This window comes from Podarcis muralis, chromosome 2 (assembly GCF_964188315.1).
Source record: "Podarcis muralis chromosome 2, rPodMur119.hap1.1, whole genome shotgun sequence".
NCBI lineage: Eukaryota > Metazoa > Chordata > Lepidosauria > Squamata > Lacertidae > Podarcis > Podarcis muralis.
The window spans coordinates 77,847,966-77,866,771 of NC_135656.1; the positions used below are offsets into that span (position 1 = coordinate 77,847,966).

Genomic DNA, 18,806 nt, shown 5'->3' on the forward strand with positions numbered 1-18,806 from the left:
ATGAACACTGTATTTCCCCATTGCTTGTACAAAATGTTACCACATCAACCTCTAGACTTGGGCTGATGGGTTATCAATATGGCGATGATCACAACCAGGAAACAACTCAGCTCAGCCAGAGCCAGCAAGCCCTGTGCACTGACCTATTAGCCTAAAACTGTAATAATGGTCCAGATCTCAGAGCCGAGTTGCACCTCTAATTGCAGGATGTGCTTTTACCAGCAGCATGAAGGCATCATAAATCAGAAACATAATGATTAAAATAAGGACGCTAAAGTCTTTTAAAGTTGCGTATGACGGTTTTCGTGCAGTGAGCACATTCTTGATGAATTGACTTCCCATCCCTTAAAATGAAAAGCCAATAATAACAATTCTTTTCAGTTTTAATGATAAACAGAAATCATTTGCTTGACCTTTCTTCTCACTTGGCAATCTAACACGCAGTAATCGCTAGCAGTGATAAATTACTCTAGACTCTTGCTGTTCTTCTTTTCAGCTGATAAGAAGTTGAAGGTAATGTGTTTGGGATCTCCATGCTGTTGTTGCAAATCTCTACTTTAAATTTAGGCCTTTTTGTAATCAAAACCCACAGGAAGAGAAAGAGCACAAAAATGAAGAGGAAGAGGAATGTGTCGCTAAACAAGAAATCAGAACAGAATCTTCGGGGTGTGGAACAAGAAGGAAGCTCACTCCTTCTTAGTTCAGATATTGCTTTTTTGTGAAGTGAAGCTGGAGTGAAGCATCTAATGTCACTAATCAACGTGTTCCCCGTTTGGTCTTCTAACCAGTTCTTCAAGTACATAATTCCACAGTCGCAATGCCACGGATTGCTAGATAAATTGATGATACGCAGTGCCTGAAGATTATCAAACGCTCCTGCAGGTATTGTTTCCAGATCGTTGTTCTGGAGGTACAGTTCTTGGGCTGAACTGGGTAGAAGTGGAAGAGTTGCCAGCTCTCTGAAGCCACAGTCCACTTTCAGTGGGTTGTGATCAGGTGGAGAGCATGTACAAGGGTGCGGACAGGAGTTTGCAGATGTGGCTTCAAGGAACAGAAGTATCAGTAATCCTATTCCTTGACTTGTGACCATTCTGAAAGTTGAAATCATGGCATCAGTGCAAAGAAATAAGTCACAGCACATTCATGAATGTTGTACTAATGTATAGTATTTTTTCAAAGATTTTACTTTAACAGGAAATAATGCCTCTCCCCTCCCCATTCTATACTTTTGCAGCTGAATCAGCTGTTCCCTTCTCCTATAAAGGGAGGCTCCAGTAGTGGCTGATATAGATTTCCTACACTTTCCTGTCAAAACAGCATGAAACTTGCATATAGATGGTATTCTGTATGCATCACAAAGTGACATGGGTGCATGCCATTGCATACTCTCAGGTGTGCTCTTGCCACTCATTATAGTCCACACATAGGTTTTGCACACTTCCATTGCAGTTTCATCTCCCATGTAGGAAGTCTATAGCATGTGGGCATCCATGGGGAAGGGGAAGATTACTTTGGAGGGAATAATTTATTGTTTGTTTTACCAGGCCATCGCTGAAACATCAGATTGAGGATCAGTTTAACTTTTGATTTAATGTTTTCCTCTATGGGACGTTTTGGAATTATCTCTGGTGGGCATATTCAAGGAGACCACTGCCAGAGTGGGGGAGAGAGAAGAGGAAGGGGGAAAACATTCCTTACTCTGAACTACATCTCCGCTTCCTGTTCCTTATGGGCTATCTCTTTTATAACTAAATACTAACCTCTGAAGGGACAAGAAGAGTCCTTCTTCAAATGTGGGATTAGACTCGAGAATCTTGTCTGAAGAAAGCAGATTTCAGGGAGTTGGTGGAGCTTGCTGTTCAGAGGTGGTGAACCTGAAGCTTTCTGTAGACAATTCATAATAATTTTATATATCACACATTTCATATGTAAGCATCACCATCTTACACATTTCGAAGAACAGTGAGTGCAGGAAATGAGTCAAGATGGCAGTTCAAACTAGCATCCCTCTTCTCCATGCACTAAATAGATGTGCCTGCTTACAGATTTGTTGATGGTTGCAGGATTCACTGCAGTGTTTGGACCAGATGGATTAACATATTAGAAGAGAGAGTTTTAAACTTTTGTCCAGTAAACATCGTTTAATTCAAAAGACTGAGTTTCCTTGGGTATAAACAGAAAAACCCACACCATGTTTGCAGGACATGTGGGACTGATCTAAATACAACAAAGCCTCACATACAATAATGCCCTGTGGGCTAGTTTTTCAAATTATGTAAGGGTGTCCTATGGGGTTGGAGGAGGGACATATGGGAGGCATGAAGATTTAGCTAGGGAGAGGATCCTATGGCCAGTACAGGCTACCTTAGGATAAATTGCTGCTTTGTACCCAATTGTATTTTCCTGCATGTGGTTTTAAGACAAAAGCAAAGCTGCCCTGTTCTGTTGTTCTTGTAATGACAATGTTGGAAAACTATCCTGTCTTAGCACATGGCAGTGAGCTGCACATATAGACCCACATGCTTACTCATGGAACTGATGGGGAGTTCTGGGTACGGAGGCAGGCAACAAACAGAAATTTTGAGAAGCATTCTGCTAAGGCCAAGTGGTGGCCCTAGCATGGTTTTCCCTACCCAGGTTAATAGATGGTAAACAGAGCAGGATAAAGAAACAGTCACAGATTGTTCCTGGTTCTAGGGAAGGAGGATATCAGAGAGGAGCTCAGCACCCTGCTAACAAACTTTGAGCACCAGCCACCCCACTTTTGAGAACATCCCTTAATTTCTTGTGTGCTTTCACTTTTTGATGCAGCAGCAGTTCCTGCTGTGTTCTCCAAAGAGAGCTAAAGGCTTATCTGTAGCAAATGAGCAGGAAAACCTTGTGATGCATGAAATGCACAGAACAAACCTTTCATAAGATCTAATTATGTACCATATCGTGAATGAAAACGTTAAAGCAAATTAAAGCCATTAATGTTAAATTACCCCCTGTGTTATGATTTATGCATGCTCCAAACATGTTGACTGTGGTTGGTTCGTTTTATAAAGGAGATCAGTTTGTTTATTTTCACTGGAAAAAACCTAGGTACTTTTATCCAAGTGAAACCAAAGTACTTTACACAGTAGCGTTTAAACTGTCAGTTACCCAAATCAATGGGTTGCTAAAGAAACAGTACTTGATTTGAAGAATAATTTCAGGTTTTTCTTCTATATTACTCTGGGCCATTAATTTTGTTAGTTAACAACCAAATGCAAAACCTTTTAAAATACTGAGATGCCTTACAGTATACAATGAAGAACTTTGCCAACACCGCCTTTAAAGAAAAAAGAAAAAAGGATCAAGAAAGGGAAAAACGCTTAAAATATTCAAACCTTTTCTTTGCTATTATGGGCATGCAGGCCCCTTTAAAAAAACAAACTAACCTTTTTGTGCTTTTCTCTCATTATTTCTGCAATATTTGGATATACCATAGAGTTCATTTGTACACCATGTCATGGACAGCACAGAGAGCATGAGTGTAGCTACTGCAGAGAGAAAAAGATGCATAGAGATACTGGCACTTACCTCAAGTCCAAAACACCTGAGGAGATCAATCTGTTTACAGCTCTGCATTCTTTTATTTTTGGTTTTTTAAGAGTATTTATGTTGATTTTGCAGGCAGGATTCACTGCACACTCTTCGGTGCGTACGAGAAGGTAGGGTTGGTCAGCAAACTCCTTGAGGGGCTTTTCGCAAATCCCTTGGAGAAGCCTTTTTCTGTATGTTCCATTTTAGATCCACGCCATAGTAATTTCTTGCCTTTCTGCAGGTTGTGGCAGCAAGGACTGTAATCAACAGCATGCACTGTGCAGCTGGAGTTGATTGGCTGCGTGGGAAGTGGCCCAGTGCTCCTGAAAGAAGTGGCTGGGCAAGATAAGCTGGTGACGCTCCCTCCATCCTCTTTCGGAGCCTGTTAGCTCCTGCTCTGGAAGGATTCCCCCAGATAAAGGCACAGTGGTTCCCACCTGATAAGAAGAATTCTGCTTACTGGAAAGACTGCTGCTCCACAATGACTTCTGCTAAGACTTTCATAAGAAGACTTGTTTCCAAAGAAATACTGTCACATTCACCATTCTGCACCATATTCATTTCTGGCCTTTCAACAGCTTCCAAACACAGAAGTCTTCTCGTTCGTTCCTGGGCTAGTCCATTTTAAGTTGACATGAGCTGAAGTATCATCATAGCCATGGAAGCTGGCAGGACCCCCAAGAACGTGCTCTGTGGGGAGCTGCCTTCAGGCACCAGGCCTCTTGGCAGACCAACTCTGTATTACAAAGGTGTCTGCAAACATGACATGAAGGCTGGCAAATTTAACCTGGCCATGTGGGAATCCATTGCAGATGACCACAGTGCCTGGAGACAAGACAGACAGTTTGTGTACCAACAGCAGAGGAGGAGGAATGACTGCTGGGAGGAGCACAGAGAGAAGAAATGCCATGGTGCACCTTTAGCAGCAAAACCTTCACCTGCCCCCCACTCCCAACAAAACACCTGTATTGGCTTCTACAGCCACAGCAGGTACTGTAACCTTCCAATAGTTTGACTTCACCCCCAAAGGTGCACTCCTCCATTGTCTCACAAGACAGATGGATGCCAACCAATTATATATTTTAGGAACTGTGTGTTTATCCAAATGCAGCTAGGCTCCAAAGGATACGATTCTATACTCAATTATTTGGCAATAAATGCAGGACATTAGTAGGACTTACTTGTCAGTTGACATGTGTATGACTGTGCTGTCAGTTGTTTAAAGAGTCTTAAAGGTAAAGGGACCCCTGACCGTTAGGTCCAGTCGCGGACGACTCTGGGGGTGCACCGTTCATCTCGCTTTACTGGCTGAGAGAGCCTGCGTACAGCTTCCAGGTCATGTGGCCAGCATGACTAAGTCACTTCTGGCAAACCAGAATTAAATTAAAGATTCTTCGAGAGTCCCTAATTATTACAGAAATTGGCACAGATGTAGGTTCAGTATTTCATCCACGCTGCAAACAGATATCAAGGTTTCCAGACTTTTGGATCCTTGATTCTGATCCGGTGTCTCTGCCTCTGCCTTTTTTTTTACTTCCTGAATTGGATTTCAGCTGACAACTGCTAGAAAAAAATCTGATGATCACCCAGCAATCAGCAGTGGTGACATTTTGACTTTTTCATTTTTAGATTTTTGGCTTTCTGTTCTGTCTGCCTTAAAAACATTATAGCACTTTAAAACACAACGGCACTTTTTTAAAAAAATGTATTTCAGTAGAAAATTTAAAATAAACATTTCACCAAAATGGTGTGTTCAGGCACATTGACCCTCCCTATATGATGCCTACTAGCATGGACAGAACCTTGCATGATGCACATACATTGACTTTCCACATTTTGGTGGCCATAGCCATTTTCAATTCCACATGTAGCTTACCATGGAAGAGCAATGACTGGGTAGTATTAAAAGACCCAATCTGGAAGCACCCCTGCTGTTGATAAGAGAGAGTTCCTACTTCAGAAATGGTGGACAGAATTCCTACTCATGGAGCAGCCACTCATTTCTTCACCCAATACCCTTTTCTTAAATTCAGATATTATGCCATCCTCATAAGAGCTGTTGAGAAATAATATGGGTCACTGCCATAGCATCCTCTGAAACCAGAGGAGGGGAACCTGTGGCCCTCCAGATGTTTTTAGGACTCCAACTCCAGCCACCCCCAGCCAGCATGGCCAATGGTCAGGGGTGATGGGAGTTGTAACCCAGCAACATCTGGAAGGTTCCCCATCCTTGCTCTGAAATATATCTGGCATTAAGTGAGAACTCAGCAATCCCCCCCCCCCGTGTGTGTGTGTGTGTGTGTGTGTTTTTTTAAGTAATGAAACTGGAAAAAGAATAGCTGTGGAAACATGCCACAGAACTTGCTGAGCGAGATCTACCAGCATGCTTTATTTAAACCAACAAACACCTTGCTTGTTTTTGAGGATTTATGTCCTCTTAAATAACAAAAGGCATCCTGATGCATCCTAATAAAGCCAGCATGGTGTCTTGAAGCAGGGGGTGTACAGACCGTTACAACTGTAAACTAACATTATTGCAAGCAAAGTCACTATTGGGCTTACTGGTTAGCAACAGTATGCAATGGATGAAGACTCATCAGTAAAAAGTACTAAAGTTTCAGTGACAAAGCCATGAAATTCAGTCATCCATTTCCTGAAGACAGACGTGCTTAAAAGACAAATACTTTTAGAACTGGTGTTCTCTATTCAGAGTATATTCGTGGGGTATATGATACATTAATACACACCATAAATTCTATCCCAATCACAGCAGGCTTTTGGTTGGGCTCTAAAATAGTTTGCTATAGGACATTAATAAATGATGCAACATAAAAGAGAGATAACAGCAAACTGAGCTCTCTAATCCAGATCCCTTTTAGGCAAGAACGTGAGTTTAAGGTTCTAAATTCTTTGGTCTGGTACCTAATTTAGTTTGAGATTAACTTAAACTCTATTTTTTCATATACATAGCTCTGTTTGCATAGCAGTGATATTATTAATTATCTTTGGGAATGTTTATACGGCTGAGTGCCACAGCAGTAGAAGCCATGGTGCATGAGAGCACATTTCCATTACCCCATGCTATGGTATTAGCACATGTAGTAATAATTACTACATAATTATTTACACAGCTAACAGAATTTGGTTATCCTTGGTTTCACCCCAGTGGCTCACAGAAGCATCAAGGGTAGTGTGTGGGTATTGCCATTTGGGAAAACGTAAAGTAACTACATACATTGTACAAGTTCTTATGTAATCAGCAAGAACAAACAGAATATAACTGGTGCTATTTCTTTAGCCTAAGGGACATTTAGTCATGGCTCTGTAAGCGCTTGGAGCCTGAACAAACACAACCTTTTCAACAGATGACTTTGGTAATCTTACTGAAGAGCTATTAGTCACCGCAGCAGCTCATTTTGATTTCTGTTTTTCCAGGTCATGAATCTGCAGCAGTGGGACTTCAAAAGGATGTAGCTTCCTGGCAGCTTGGGAAGTTAATTTTTTTGAGTATTGTAGAATGCACTTTGCTAAAATTAAGACAATAATTGCCACAAAAATAAGAGCAAAGTCTCTCCAAAAGAAATCAAGGCATTTGATTGGTTGAGGCTTCCTACATCCTTCCAGTTCATTCCCAGTCAGCTGACTCAAGGCTCTTGATTTTACAGAAGCCGGAGATGCACACTGAAGGTTGGCAAGAGAAGCGATACTGAAGTCTTCCAGCCACTGCTTGAAATATAAAATAGAGCAGTCACAGTGCCAAGGGTTGTTGGAGAAATCAACTTCTTTCAGGTAAATTAAGTGGTCCAGTGCACCAAGAGGAACTGTCGTCAAACTGTTGTTTTGCAGATGAAGAATGTTGATGGTATGGCAAGAGTGACATAATTCCGATGACAGGGGAGGCATTTCCTTCAGCCCCATAGAGCTGCAGTTTAATATCCAACCCCTTAGGTCTTCCTGCTGCTCACACAAACAGGGAGGGCAGGGCTTGGGTTGAGCTGTGCTTAATAACAGTAGCATGACCAGTATCCCAGCATTGGAGGAGATCTTTACTTTGTTCATGATCGCAGCTGTGGGACAAGAATAGGAACAATGCAATTTGTTGCTCTGTCTTTTACAGCAAAAAAAGAATGCAAAATTTTGCCCACTGGATTTTACCAATAGATATTCTAGAATTTCTTTGAAAATATGCTGCACAAATTGCTCCTGTACAGTATATGGCATTCAGCATCCTCAAATGATATGGAGAAGTGGCAACAAGAGACATAGAAGAGATTCATGCTTTTTTTGTATAATATTCAGGGTTACCCCAAGTATTCCAGATCTTCATGGACTACAGTTCCCATCATCCCTGACCATTGATTATGCTGGCTGGGGCTGATGGGAGTTGTAGTTCAGCAACATCTGGAGGGCACTACGTTGACTCCCTCTTGTTTAACCCATTATTTTAGAAAATGGTGTTGCCCAGAGTACATGGCTAAATTGGGGGGGGGGGTATTTGAATAGCAACTCATCTGGTCAGTGGTTTTGGTTCAGAAACTTGGTTTTCCATTGAAATATCAAGGTAACAGAGGATAGAAGATGATCAGTGTCTGGTGTACCAGCCACTGATTCTTGCCTTTCCATATGTTCAGAAGTGCTAGGATGATTTCTTTGCACTGTTCAGATTCCTCATTTTATTCGGATCAGTTGCTGAGCAGTCAGAAGCTTCAGTGTTCTCATTTGTGGCCATTTGCCCAAAAAATTACTTTAAAAAAGATACTTCATGTTTAGAAGAAGCTGGTTTTATATAGGGTTGAAACTTCAGAACTTCCTACAATCTGCATATAATGACTTATTGAACTAGTTTCCTGAACATGCCAAACTATGAAGAAAGACTCACTGCAGGGTATCTTTCTGTATCATATTGTCATGTGATGAGGATTTTAGTTTTACCATGCATTAGATAGAGATGGAGGTTAAAGTGGTTGTTTGTATTTATCTACTTCTCTCCAAATTACCCTAATTTCCTTTCTCCTCATCTTTCTCTGTTCTGTCTCTGAGGGCTGACTCACACATGCGTGCTCACCATATGACTGCAGCAGCACCATAGTGATTTTCAAGTATGAATGAATGCATCACAGATCAAGTATAGATAGAAATTCCATAGCACCTGATTGATGGTACTTTAAATGCACAGCTTTCCAATGAAGTCAACACGCTGAGCTGAAGTGCTAAATTATCAAGTGTTCACAAGAATATGCAAAACCAGCCTGGAGTTCTATGCCATTTCTCTTGTGTCCATCCTTCCTTTTTATTAACAAATAGCCTTTTACATTACCTGAACACCCTGATCCATCTTGTTGTGCTAAAAAAAAAAAGTGTTTGACTAGTTGTGCCAGAATGAAGATTGCCAACCCATTGAAAGCACTGTAGTGCAGATAGATGGTGTTTGCTAAATTTTTATTCTGATATGCATTGGAATTACATCTATGGTTCCTGATCCACTAACATATACGCATGCTTAAGCCTGCTTATATGCATGGATCTATCTCCTTAGCTGGATGGGGGCATTTGTATATAGTGGTTGTTTCTTATAGATGTCACACAAAATGCAATGAGTCTAATTTTGGCAGGGTAAATGTGGAACTGTGTGTGTGTAAGAGACACAGAGAGACAGTGCATGGTACTGTTGAAATAATGACATAATTACTTCACAACAAGCAGAATTTAGGGAATATAATTCAGCTTACATTATCACTCTGCCAGCTCAATAATGTAAATTGTCTCTAAGCATCTTTCAACAGAATAGTCACATATATAAATACATTTTTAAGCACAATGAGTTGGATCAGGGTAAAAGAGGAAGATCCAACAGAAACATCAGTTTTTGACCATTCTGTTTAGGACGGCTTTCCCCAGCCTGATAGAGTATTATTTTCAGCCTTTTAAAAGTCGTTGGGGGAGCGTACATACTGAAGGTGTAATGAAAGTTATCTACTCTGGTACAGAAGGGTCTTTTAAAGTTCATCTCTATCATTGTGAAAAATATAGGTCATGTTTCCTGAGCCACAAGTTTTATTATTACATATATTAGGCAGAGATTTAAGTTGAAGAAAACAAGTTTACAGCACACACTTCTGAAATGAAATGCTTTAAATGTGCTGAAAGCCACATATTTAAGGAAATAACCGGCTCATATCTCTAAAAGTGGGCAATTCACCAGATCGGCATCACCACATTTACTCCAGAGCTTAATTTTATATTGGTGAGAACAAGAGTTACAAGCTTAGTAAAGCCCAGTAAGGATCAAACTTGGCGATATGTTAATCGTGTTCTTAAGCACATGAATTTTCTTTCAAAAATAGCTAGCACAGGGACCCGGCCCAGATTAAGACCCAGGCACAGGCATTAGTGGGCTTTAACCCTTGGTCTCCCATTGTGACCCCAGTCTGGTCAGAGGGCCATGCCACCTCGTTGAGCTATGTAGCCATAACAGTGAACTAATCATACACTCCATTCCACTTATGGGCATAGCCGGGGGGGCAGGGGGCAGCTGCCCCCCTAGATCAAGTAAAACAATAGAAATACTTAACTAAGTGACCAATCACGTCAGTTCTGCCCACCCTAACAAAAATCCTGGCTACGCCCAAGATACCACTGCAGTGGTTTTCTCCTGGAATACTGATAGCTCACAAAAAACAACAGTAATTTGTGTGTGTGAATCTATCCAAGGAGAGAACTTGAAATGAAATCTAGTGGAAAATGAAAAGAGAGTTTCCAACTGCCAAACAGAAGTACCAACAAATGCTATGCAGCAGAGTATCCTGTGTGATTTAATAAGAAACTTAAGTAATGCCAAGTTTTCTCATAGAACTATAAACTAAAAGATGGTTGAATTGCACACCTTACCTTATTTCTTAAAAAAAGAAAGAAAATAAATGCTGGCGTCTTCCCACTGAAGCTTCTTCCAGTCTTGCAGCAATGGCCAAAGTAGAATAATTCCTGAACTCCAGGAAGGAAATGAGTTTATAAAGAACTCACCACATAAGCCAAGCCTTCTTCATTATCTGTTTGAAAGCGGTTGCCTTTACAAATGCACAATGCCAGCCTCCTAAGTGAGTTATTCTTTTGTTTTCTTCTATATTGGGTTCAGCAAGCAAGAAAAAAATAATTCCCAGTACTTGTGGAATATATTTTGTTTGCTCCCTAAAAGACAACAAAAGGTTTTAGTAAGATGAAATTCTTTTTTTCTCATCCTTGGCCCTATGTACTTTTTCATCAGCATCAAATTTTCTTTATACTTCTTAAAGTACATTACTCAATTTAGGCTATATAAGCTTTGGGAGCTAGTGGAATTGTAACCGAAGAGCTAGAATGAGCCCCGAGGCCATCTAGTCTATATCCTACACCGAGGAATTATTTATCATATCTTATTCCCCATACAGATTATTGTGCAGAGGTAAGCAAAGATGCACCATGCCTTAGCCATCTTTAAATAAAACAGCAAATCTAATAATATGCTGAGCTGCCCCTTTTGCTTAGCCAGGAAGTGTAAGACCTATGAGTAGCTGAGAGCCATTGACATAGGAATCCATTAATCAGAGCAGCGGCACTTCCAAATGTTCATCTGATTCTGCAGAGTTGATAAGATCTGCTGCATTCACTGCTGCCAGTCAGAGTGGATGAAACTGCTGCCAGTCAGAGTGGACCAACATAAGTTACTTTCAGGCAGCTTCATAGAATGCCTTGGTTTGTGTTGGAATGGGATGAGATTGTTACATTTCTTGCTGCTGGAGGTCATGGTATCATCCAAACTAGAAGAAGGTACTTGGCCAACTAGAAAGACAAGGACTCAAGTCCTTTCTCCATCCCCTTTGTTAACACAACTGTATTCTTAAACTAGATTAACTAGATTTCTGAGCCAGGTGGAAGATACACCCTGCAAGAAATATGTAGCCCATGTGGCAGTCTCCCATAGAGTTGTCCCTTACGTATTGCCCAAAATGAGAAAACTAATTACAAAAAAAGCAGGAGATTTGCATAAAATTTGAATATGCTAACTAATGTGGAGAAAGGCAAATGTGCAAATAATTACTATAATTTACATTTCAGCATAGTGGAGAAAACTGACCAGCAAACTCTTCCTGGCCAAACTTGGGTCAGACAGCCCTCCCAATAGAGGACTGTGCTTTGAAAGTCCCTCAAACAGAATATTGTCATCTGTGAAGGAGAATATTTCTTCACTCAGATGAAGCCAGCTGCAAAGAAGCTTTGTTTGGCTTAAAGACTCTTTTCCCTGTACTTAAAGGTCAGGAAAGAGAAGTGGGCCATTTAGTTGCCCATGAGACCAGATTTGGCTTAAAGGCTGCTAGTTGCCTGGTTTATGGGTTTATCATTAAAAATATTTACAGCTCAGCCTTCATGTGTACAGATACAGGGGGTGTGGGGGGGCACACCATAAGCTCAGGTGTTTGACCTTCTGTTATCTGTCTTTGAAGAAAAAGAGTGGGCACTACAGGTGTGTGTGTAATACCACACACACACACACACACACACACACACACACTTCTTTAGGTACCAGTATATACGCTGGCTGGCATTTAAGCTCTGCAGTTCCCTTCTTTCTTTCACAGGGGGTGGAGCAGGGAGCTCTTGAGAAAGCCTTGCCAGCTTCAGACCACCCTATGACATCTCTTCATTGCTCTCATCTATAGTCTCAAGAAAGCTTCACTGGCTTCAGATATCCCTGAAAGGGGGGGAACCAGAGAGACAAGTGAAAGGGATGGCTACCACCTGAAAGCATCCAGACACCTCAAGTGACTTCTATCTGGCAACTTCTTCTGCTGACTTCAGCCCGCCATCTTCCATGGGTTTCATCTGTTCATGAATATCCACCATTCATACAGATACACACATCATTTGTCCTGACCGCAACTGAAACCTCCCATTTTTATAGGGGCCATTCAAACACACAAGCATATGCCAGCCTACATCCATGAAAAACACCAGCAAAAAATGTTCATACATTTTTCACTCTCCACCAGTTCACATTCATGCCCTGGCTTCAACTGACAAATATCCACCAGCTTCTGTTGACTAGCTTCCAAAGGTGAAATCCAAGCAGCTTATACTCATGAACACCAGCCAGCTCCAGCCACTGGCTTCTGAATATGATCTTTATCACTTTCCACCCACCAACACCTGCCAGCTTCCGTTAAGCTTCCATCACTAGACATCAGCCATTTTCCAGCTGTGGGTATTGGCTGTCTTCAAGCTGCAGTCCTGCTCAGCAAGTGACCTTGCCTTATTATCACTCCATAGCATCTCACAACCAGATCATCGCATCTGCCAGTTCTCCTCCTACAAGTGGAAGAAAACAAGGCAACGCTGAATGTCACAGCTGTTGCACACTGTTCTGTTGGAGAAGAGGAAAAGACCCACCTTTATGTCCACTCAGCTGCCATGTACGTTCATGATGTCACAGGTAGGCTGCAGCCAATGGCAACAGGTGGGGATACATAATCATAATCTTGGGACTCACAACTGTGGGTGTACCACAGCAGTGATTTATTTGTGTGCTTGTTTAGCATTAAAAATAATAATGCCCCCCCACCTCTGCCTAGACTAGAGTCTATGCAATAATTTGCAGTCAGCTCCCACCAGGCTGAAATTTGCAAGCTGCTCATGCAATCAGTTTGTTAACTTTTTAAAATAGGGGCTCTCACCCACCTGGAAATTCAAACCCTCCCTCTGCCACCTGCGGCCAGCCAGGCAAACTTGGAGACTTCAGGTCAGGCCTGGGGGTCTGCCAACCCTAATTTTGCATGTCTTCAACTGAGCACCCTGCCTCTTGATGATGATAAACTGTTGTTTTGTAAGAAAAATGAGGAGGCAAGATAAGCTCTTGACTTTTAAAATTCTGCCATACTCCACAACCTGTCTGAGATTTTGTTTAATTATTATTTACTTTCTAAAACTGGCCTGAAGGGACTCCAACTCTTATTACCCAGCACCTAAGATTAGTTGGTAATCTTCCCTTAAAATATGATTTATGGCACACATTTGTTTCCTAACATTTAAGAGCATCCTGAAACAGAGCTACAAGCAGAAGAATAAAAAAAGGCATCGAATCTCTTTAGAATAATAATCATGGGAGAAAATGAGGCAACAAACAACAGCAACCCATTAAAATGAATAGGCTGCCTCATTGTCAACTACAAAGCAACAAACTGTTTCTGAAGAGACTGTTAAATGGAGTGGTTGAGCAGGGAAGATCCATTCAATGTAGCTTAAAAGTCCTGCTACTGCGCTCGCTTCGGCAGCACATATACTAAAATTGGAACGATGCAGAGAAGATGAGCATAGCCCCTGCGCAAGGATGACACGCAAATTTGTGAAGCGTTCCATATTTTAAAAACCTGCTACTGGTTCTTAGCAGCTTCTGTTCGCATCATCAGAACTTGGTGAGCAGAGTGTTACAGGTCACTTCAGCAGCTTCCATCCATGTCTCTTGGTCCTATGTAGTCTGCTATATATAGAAACAAACCTCTTGCTAAGCACCACACACCCCTTTTCATTTATCCATCCACACTGCCAACTTTTAAAAATCACATCTAGCTCATCTACCAGGCTTGGGGAGGACTTTAAGATGCTGTCTCCAGTTGTGTACACACTAACCTGCATGCAGCAGAAAAAATGTATTTTTCTTTTTTCTCAACCTGGAAACATTCATTCTTATTCTCAACATGCTGCTGTCAATCTAGACTGATTCTAAATTCTGCTGTCCACAAGGGTGGGTGTTGCTACTTGATATACATTTGAAAACCATTTGATTAGGTTATCCACGCCTTTTCCTCCCCGGCACATGCTCCAGGTGAATGAAGAAGAAAGTGGTGGTTGTGATCTTGGTATGCACCCCCCCCACAACATTATTGGGCAGGTGTGAATATATCCCTCTCCCTTCCCCATTCCCAGGACTGCCTACACCTGTTTTCAGGTGGACATGCAGATGGTAATGCAGAAGGAATCTCCAATGAGCTATTTTAAGAATGAAACAAGTTGCTCAGGAAGTGCTTTTCAGGAACAAAGATGCAATAGAGCTAGATAGTGCATAGATTATGTAGACAAAATAAGTACTCAGTCTCCACTGATTCAAGAAGAAAGTGTCCTGTGTGCGTAGACTAAGTGTAAAGGTAAAGGTAAAGGTACCCCTGCCCATACGGGCCAGTCTTGACAGACTCTAGGGTTGTGCGCTCATCTCACTCTAGAGGCCGGGAGCCGGCGCCGTCCGCAGACACTTCCGGGTCACGTGGCCAGTGTGACATCGCTGCTCTCGCGAGCCTGCACCAGCGCAGCACACGGAACGCTGTTTACCTTCCCGCTATAACGCGGTACCTATTTATCTACTTGCACTTAAGGGTGCTTTCGAACTGCTAGGTGGGCAGGAGCTGCGACCGAACGACGGGAGCTCACCCTGCTGCAGGGATTCGAACCGCTGACCATACGATTGGCAAGTCGCCACCCGCGTCCCTATAGACTAAGTGTATGTAATGGCAAATAAAGCCTGGAGATTGTGACCTTTCTGTAGGACACCCGGGGTTTTCCCCTCAGGCCACGGGAGAGCTAGGATGTAGCAGACATTAGCAAATTTTCCACCCTCTTGTGTCCTCAAAGCTTCCTTCCAAGAGAGTGTTTTCTTTGGGGGATTTATTATTCCATCAGCAGTGTGAGCACAGCTTGTATTTACTTGCAGGGAGATTCATGCATACAAATGGCAGTGTGTTTGAGCTCTTGCTGTTCTTCAGGAGTCGGGGTTCAGGGCACCTGGATTAAACCTTCATGCCTAGATGAAGTCCATAACTGGTCTGCTCAGGTCAACCTGTGCAAAGTATACTTACAGAGAACAAGCTACTGACGTCTCATTAAGGAAATAATGCACTGTGGTCTCATTCACTGCTGTGAGTGATTTATGCTGTTAAGGCAAATACCTTTTCATTCCTGGACTTTTACAATTCTCAGTCTTCTTACCTGCTTCTTCACTTCAGTTGCCTGGTGATTTTATTATTCTAATTAAACACCAAGCAGCTAGGACTATTGCCTCAGATAATCCACCTCTGTTGAAACACACCCTTCTGTAATTGGATTACTATAGAATAACATACATGGGGACGTAGATAATAAAGACACAGGAGATGCATTATTTGGAACTCCCCTGGATGCTTCTTTTAACTAATTAGCAGCCACATCATGGGACCTGCTTGGGGAAGTGGGGCCAGGGGAGGAGTGTTTAACCCTTGAAATAGATGGATGCATTTTGTAAACTCTTTTAGCTTTCAAACCATTGTGCAGGGGGGCGGGGGCAGATTAAAGCCTAATTAAGCTTAAGATGAAAGACTAACACTAAATTCACTGTGGCTCCATCAGCAGTTTTAATTTAAGTGTTCTGTGCATAGATAGCGTCATGAAGGTCAATGGGGCCAAACATATTGGTATGTTGGGTTTGAAATGCTGTCACTCAATATACATCTTAAGTTTCTGTTTTATTTTAAAATGCAGATTCCCTTCCCTAATGCTGTTATTTGATCAGCTTATAAATTAAACCTGAACCCTTGCATTAAAGGAATTTCAGTGAGATTTAAGAAAGAAAAAACCCCCTAAGGTGTTCAACTTTCTCCCAGCAGGGGTCGCTGAAGTAGTTTTGTTCATAGTGGCACATATGTGGAAAGAATGTGTGCAATGAAATTGCATAGGTCTGCTTCAGTTTTGTAACATGAGAAGCAAATTTTGCATAGGAAGAAGGGTGTCAGTTGTTTGTCATGTGTAATGTCATGTGTAAGCGTGTCAGCATGTCACGTGTAGGGATGCTGTGGGCAGTTGTAGTGTTTCAGTGCTCCTATATTCTGTGAAGTAGATGTGTGCAGAATTTTCATATGCAACAGTCTATAGAGGGTTTGCACACTTTAGCCTACCTTTAAGTTTTCTCTGAGTAGGAAATTCCTTATTTTTTATATTAAAACAAACAAAAACTAAAGGGAGAGAAAAAAATCATGCTGAGTTTAGCTTCATGTTGTTCTTCATGAGCAAACTCCAGCTCACATAGATCTTATCTGTCATGTCATCCAGTTATAACGTTATTGATCTCTTAAGGAAGAAACATTTAGATATATGTGTACATTGTAAGATATACGTGTACATTGTTAGTACAGATACAGTAGACCTTTCCGGGAATTAGACCTACTGTAACCATATATATATAAGTGGTCACACATTGTGCTTGCATAAGGCTTTTCTTTCAAAAGACCACAACTATGCTTAAATGCTTAGTGGCATTTCAACAGTTGGACACATTACACTGTTGTGGGACTTTCCACTTCCTTTATATCCTGTTGAGGGTAGAAGAGGAATTGCCTCTAAAGCAGGAGTGGCTAACCTAGGGACCTCCTGAGGCTACTGGACTACAATTCCCTTCAGCACCAGGCAGCATGTCCAAAGGTCGAAGATGAAAGCAGTAGCAGTGCAAAAAGGCCTACAGGTAAGATAGTGTGAATTCTCTCTTCCTTTGAGCTTATTGTTCCCTGGAAGACATAGTGCTTCCACTCAAATTTTGGACTGCTCCTCTCAGCCAATGTAAGGTGCTGTTTTGCCTTTTCCGCTTGTTCATGGTCTGAGACTCAGTGCAAACTTTCCCCTTTAGAGCTGTTCCATGTTTCAGAGTTTGCCCTTGGAGAACGGTCAAGCAGCTGGTCTCTAGGCCTGACCCCCCAAGCATGCCTTTTTTTAAAAAAAGGCTAATAGCACTAATCTTCCTTCATCCTTGTGCCCCTTTTAGAATTAATCAGATTCAGCTTTCACAGCTCTTGGATAGCAGTCGATAATCTTGAGAGAAGAAGTCAATAATTTTAATGCTCCCGCCACGTGCTTCAGTAGCTAAGAGTGTTGTCAGTCAGGGCCCTGCTGAGAAGCATTGACGGATTGTGTTGAAAAGGAACTGCCAATTCCATTTTGCCTCTTGCCGACAACAGGTCCTGATAATGATCCTCCCAGGTTTGGTGCTGGGGTTTACATAACCAGTGCCGGCTATCCACTGGCTTACAGAGCAGGCTATGGGAACATAGGAAGCTGCCTTATACCAAGTCACACCAATAATCAATTTAGCTCTGTTTTGTCTGCACCAGCTAGCAGCAGAGCTTCAGGCAGGGGACATTTCCAGCCCTAGTTGAAGATGCCAGGGGTTGAACTTGAGACCTTCTGCATGCAATGCAGATGCTGTACCACTGAGCTGTGGTCTTTCCCTTTCATTAGACACGATACACACACGTTCTGAGTGACGTACAAGCATTTTGGAGCTATGGGGTGTAGACTACAGTGCTGATCAGAGCTGGCCCACCCATGGCACGGGCTGAAGAGCACCACCTCAAGTGTCAGAAGTGCAAGAGGCATTTCCCCTAATAACAGTTTTGTCTAATACATTTTTGCTAAGCAATTTTCCTTAATATAATGCATTTTTTGTATGCCATTTTAATCAGTAGATGCCTGTTTATGCACACTTCACCCATGCATGTGCATTTTTGTACTCAATAATTGGCTGGAGAACTGCATTGCAAATTTAGAGAAGTGCAAATTTCAAATGATGTGTGTTTCGTTTCATGTGCTGTTTCGGAAAGGCTACCGTAATTGGCAAAGTTCACCTTGAGATGCAAAATGGATCTGTTTTCTCCTCCATCCTTAATGCAGGATGGTGTCCCTGTCCGTATTCCTTTACCTTCTTCCAGATAAGCGAATGACTACTATTATCTCCTGCAAGGAAAGGGGGAAATGACCATCTTGAGAACTGTGGGAGGAGGAATGTGTCTCTGCACCCTCCAGAATCCTTGTCATTTATATGCCCACTCTACACCCACCCACACACCATAATGATAGGCGTTTTAATAATCCAACATCAAGATAGATCTTTTCCCCAGGAATCAGATAATTAAATTAAAGCTTGTTCAAATTGAAATGTTAATCCAGAGAATGGTTATGATTGGGAGGTGGGGGTGGTAAGGAGAGAATCCCCTTTTAATCAAATGGCATTATTAAGAAAGTAAGCATCATGCTCCACACACCAATACTTGGCTAGTCTAAGATTAGTTGGCTTGATTGAAAATGTAAGCCTGTCCCCAAGCCAGTCAGTATATCTTGAGAGTGGAGAAGAGCAAGGGGTGCCAAAGATGTGTAATTGACTTTTCCCACCCACTGCATAATAACGCTGACAGGATCAT

At 41.9% G+C, this 18,806-nt stretch overlaps 2 protein-coding genes, 1 long non-coding RNA gene and 1 other non-coding gene across 6 annotated transcripts in view; 2 read left to right on the plus strand and 2 right to left on the minus strand.

Moving 5' to 3' along the window:
- The window catches only part of LOC144327001 (uncharacterized), a 28,487-nt gene extending 21,157 nt beyond the window's left edge, over positions 1-7,330 (plus strand). For all 3 annotated transcript variants that reach the window (XR_013391961.1, XR_013391962.1, XR_013391963.1), the window contains 2 exons: positions 3,809-4,557; positions 7,233-7,330. This is a non-coding gene — a long non-coding RNA (uncharacterized LOC144327001). The remainder of the gene's footprint in view (positions 1-3,808; positions 4,558-7,232) is intronic.
- LOC114591650 (platelet glycoprotein IX-like) lies at positions 366-3,859 on the minus strand. Its single transcript, XM_028718950.2, has 3 exons — positions 3,565-3,859; positions 1,761-1,884; positions 366-1,091 (listed from the first exon to the last, which is right to left on the minus strand). The coding sequence occupies exon 3, from the start codon at positions 1,088-1,090 to the stop codon at positions 470-472; it is 621 nt and encodes a 206-aa protein (XP_028574783.2). The 5' UTR covers position 1,091; positions 1,761-1,884; positions 3,565-3,859; the 3' UTR covers positions 366-469.
- On the minus strand, positions 4,554-12,048 carry LOC114591648 (platelet glycoprotein IX-like). The gene is made up of 2 exons (XM_077924851.1): positions 10,456-12,048; positions 4,554-7,634 (listed from the first exon to the last, which is right to left on the minus strand). Exon 2 carries the CDS (start codon positions 7,624-7,626, stop codon positions 6,979-6,981), a length of 648 nt encoding a protein of 215 aa, XP_077780977.1. The 5' UTR covers positions 7,627-7,634; positions 10,456-12,048; the 3' UTR covers positions 4,554-6,978.
- Positions 12,049-13,852: 1,804 nt separating this feature from the next.
- LOC114593100 (U6 spliceosomal RNA) lies at positions 13,853-13,959 on the plus strand. Its single transcript, XR_003705596.2, has one exon. It is a non-coding gene; the product is annotated as a U6 spliceosomal RNA (small nuclear RNA).
- Positions 13,960-18,806: the final 4,847 nt, after the last annotated feature.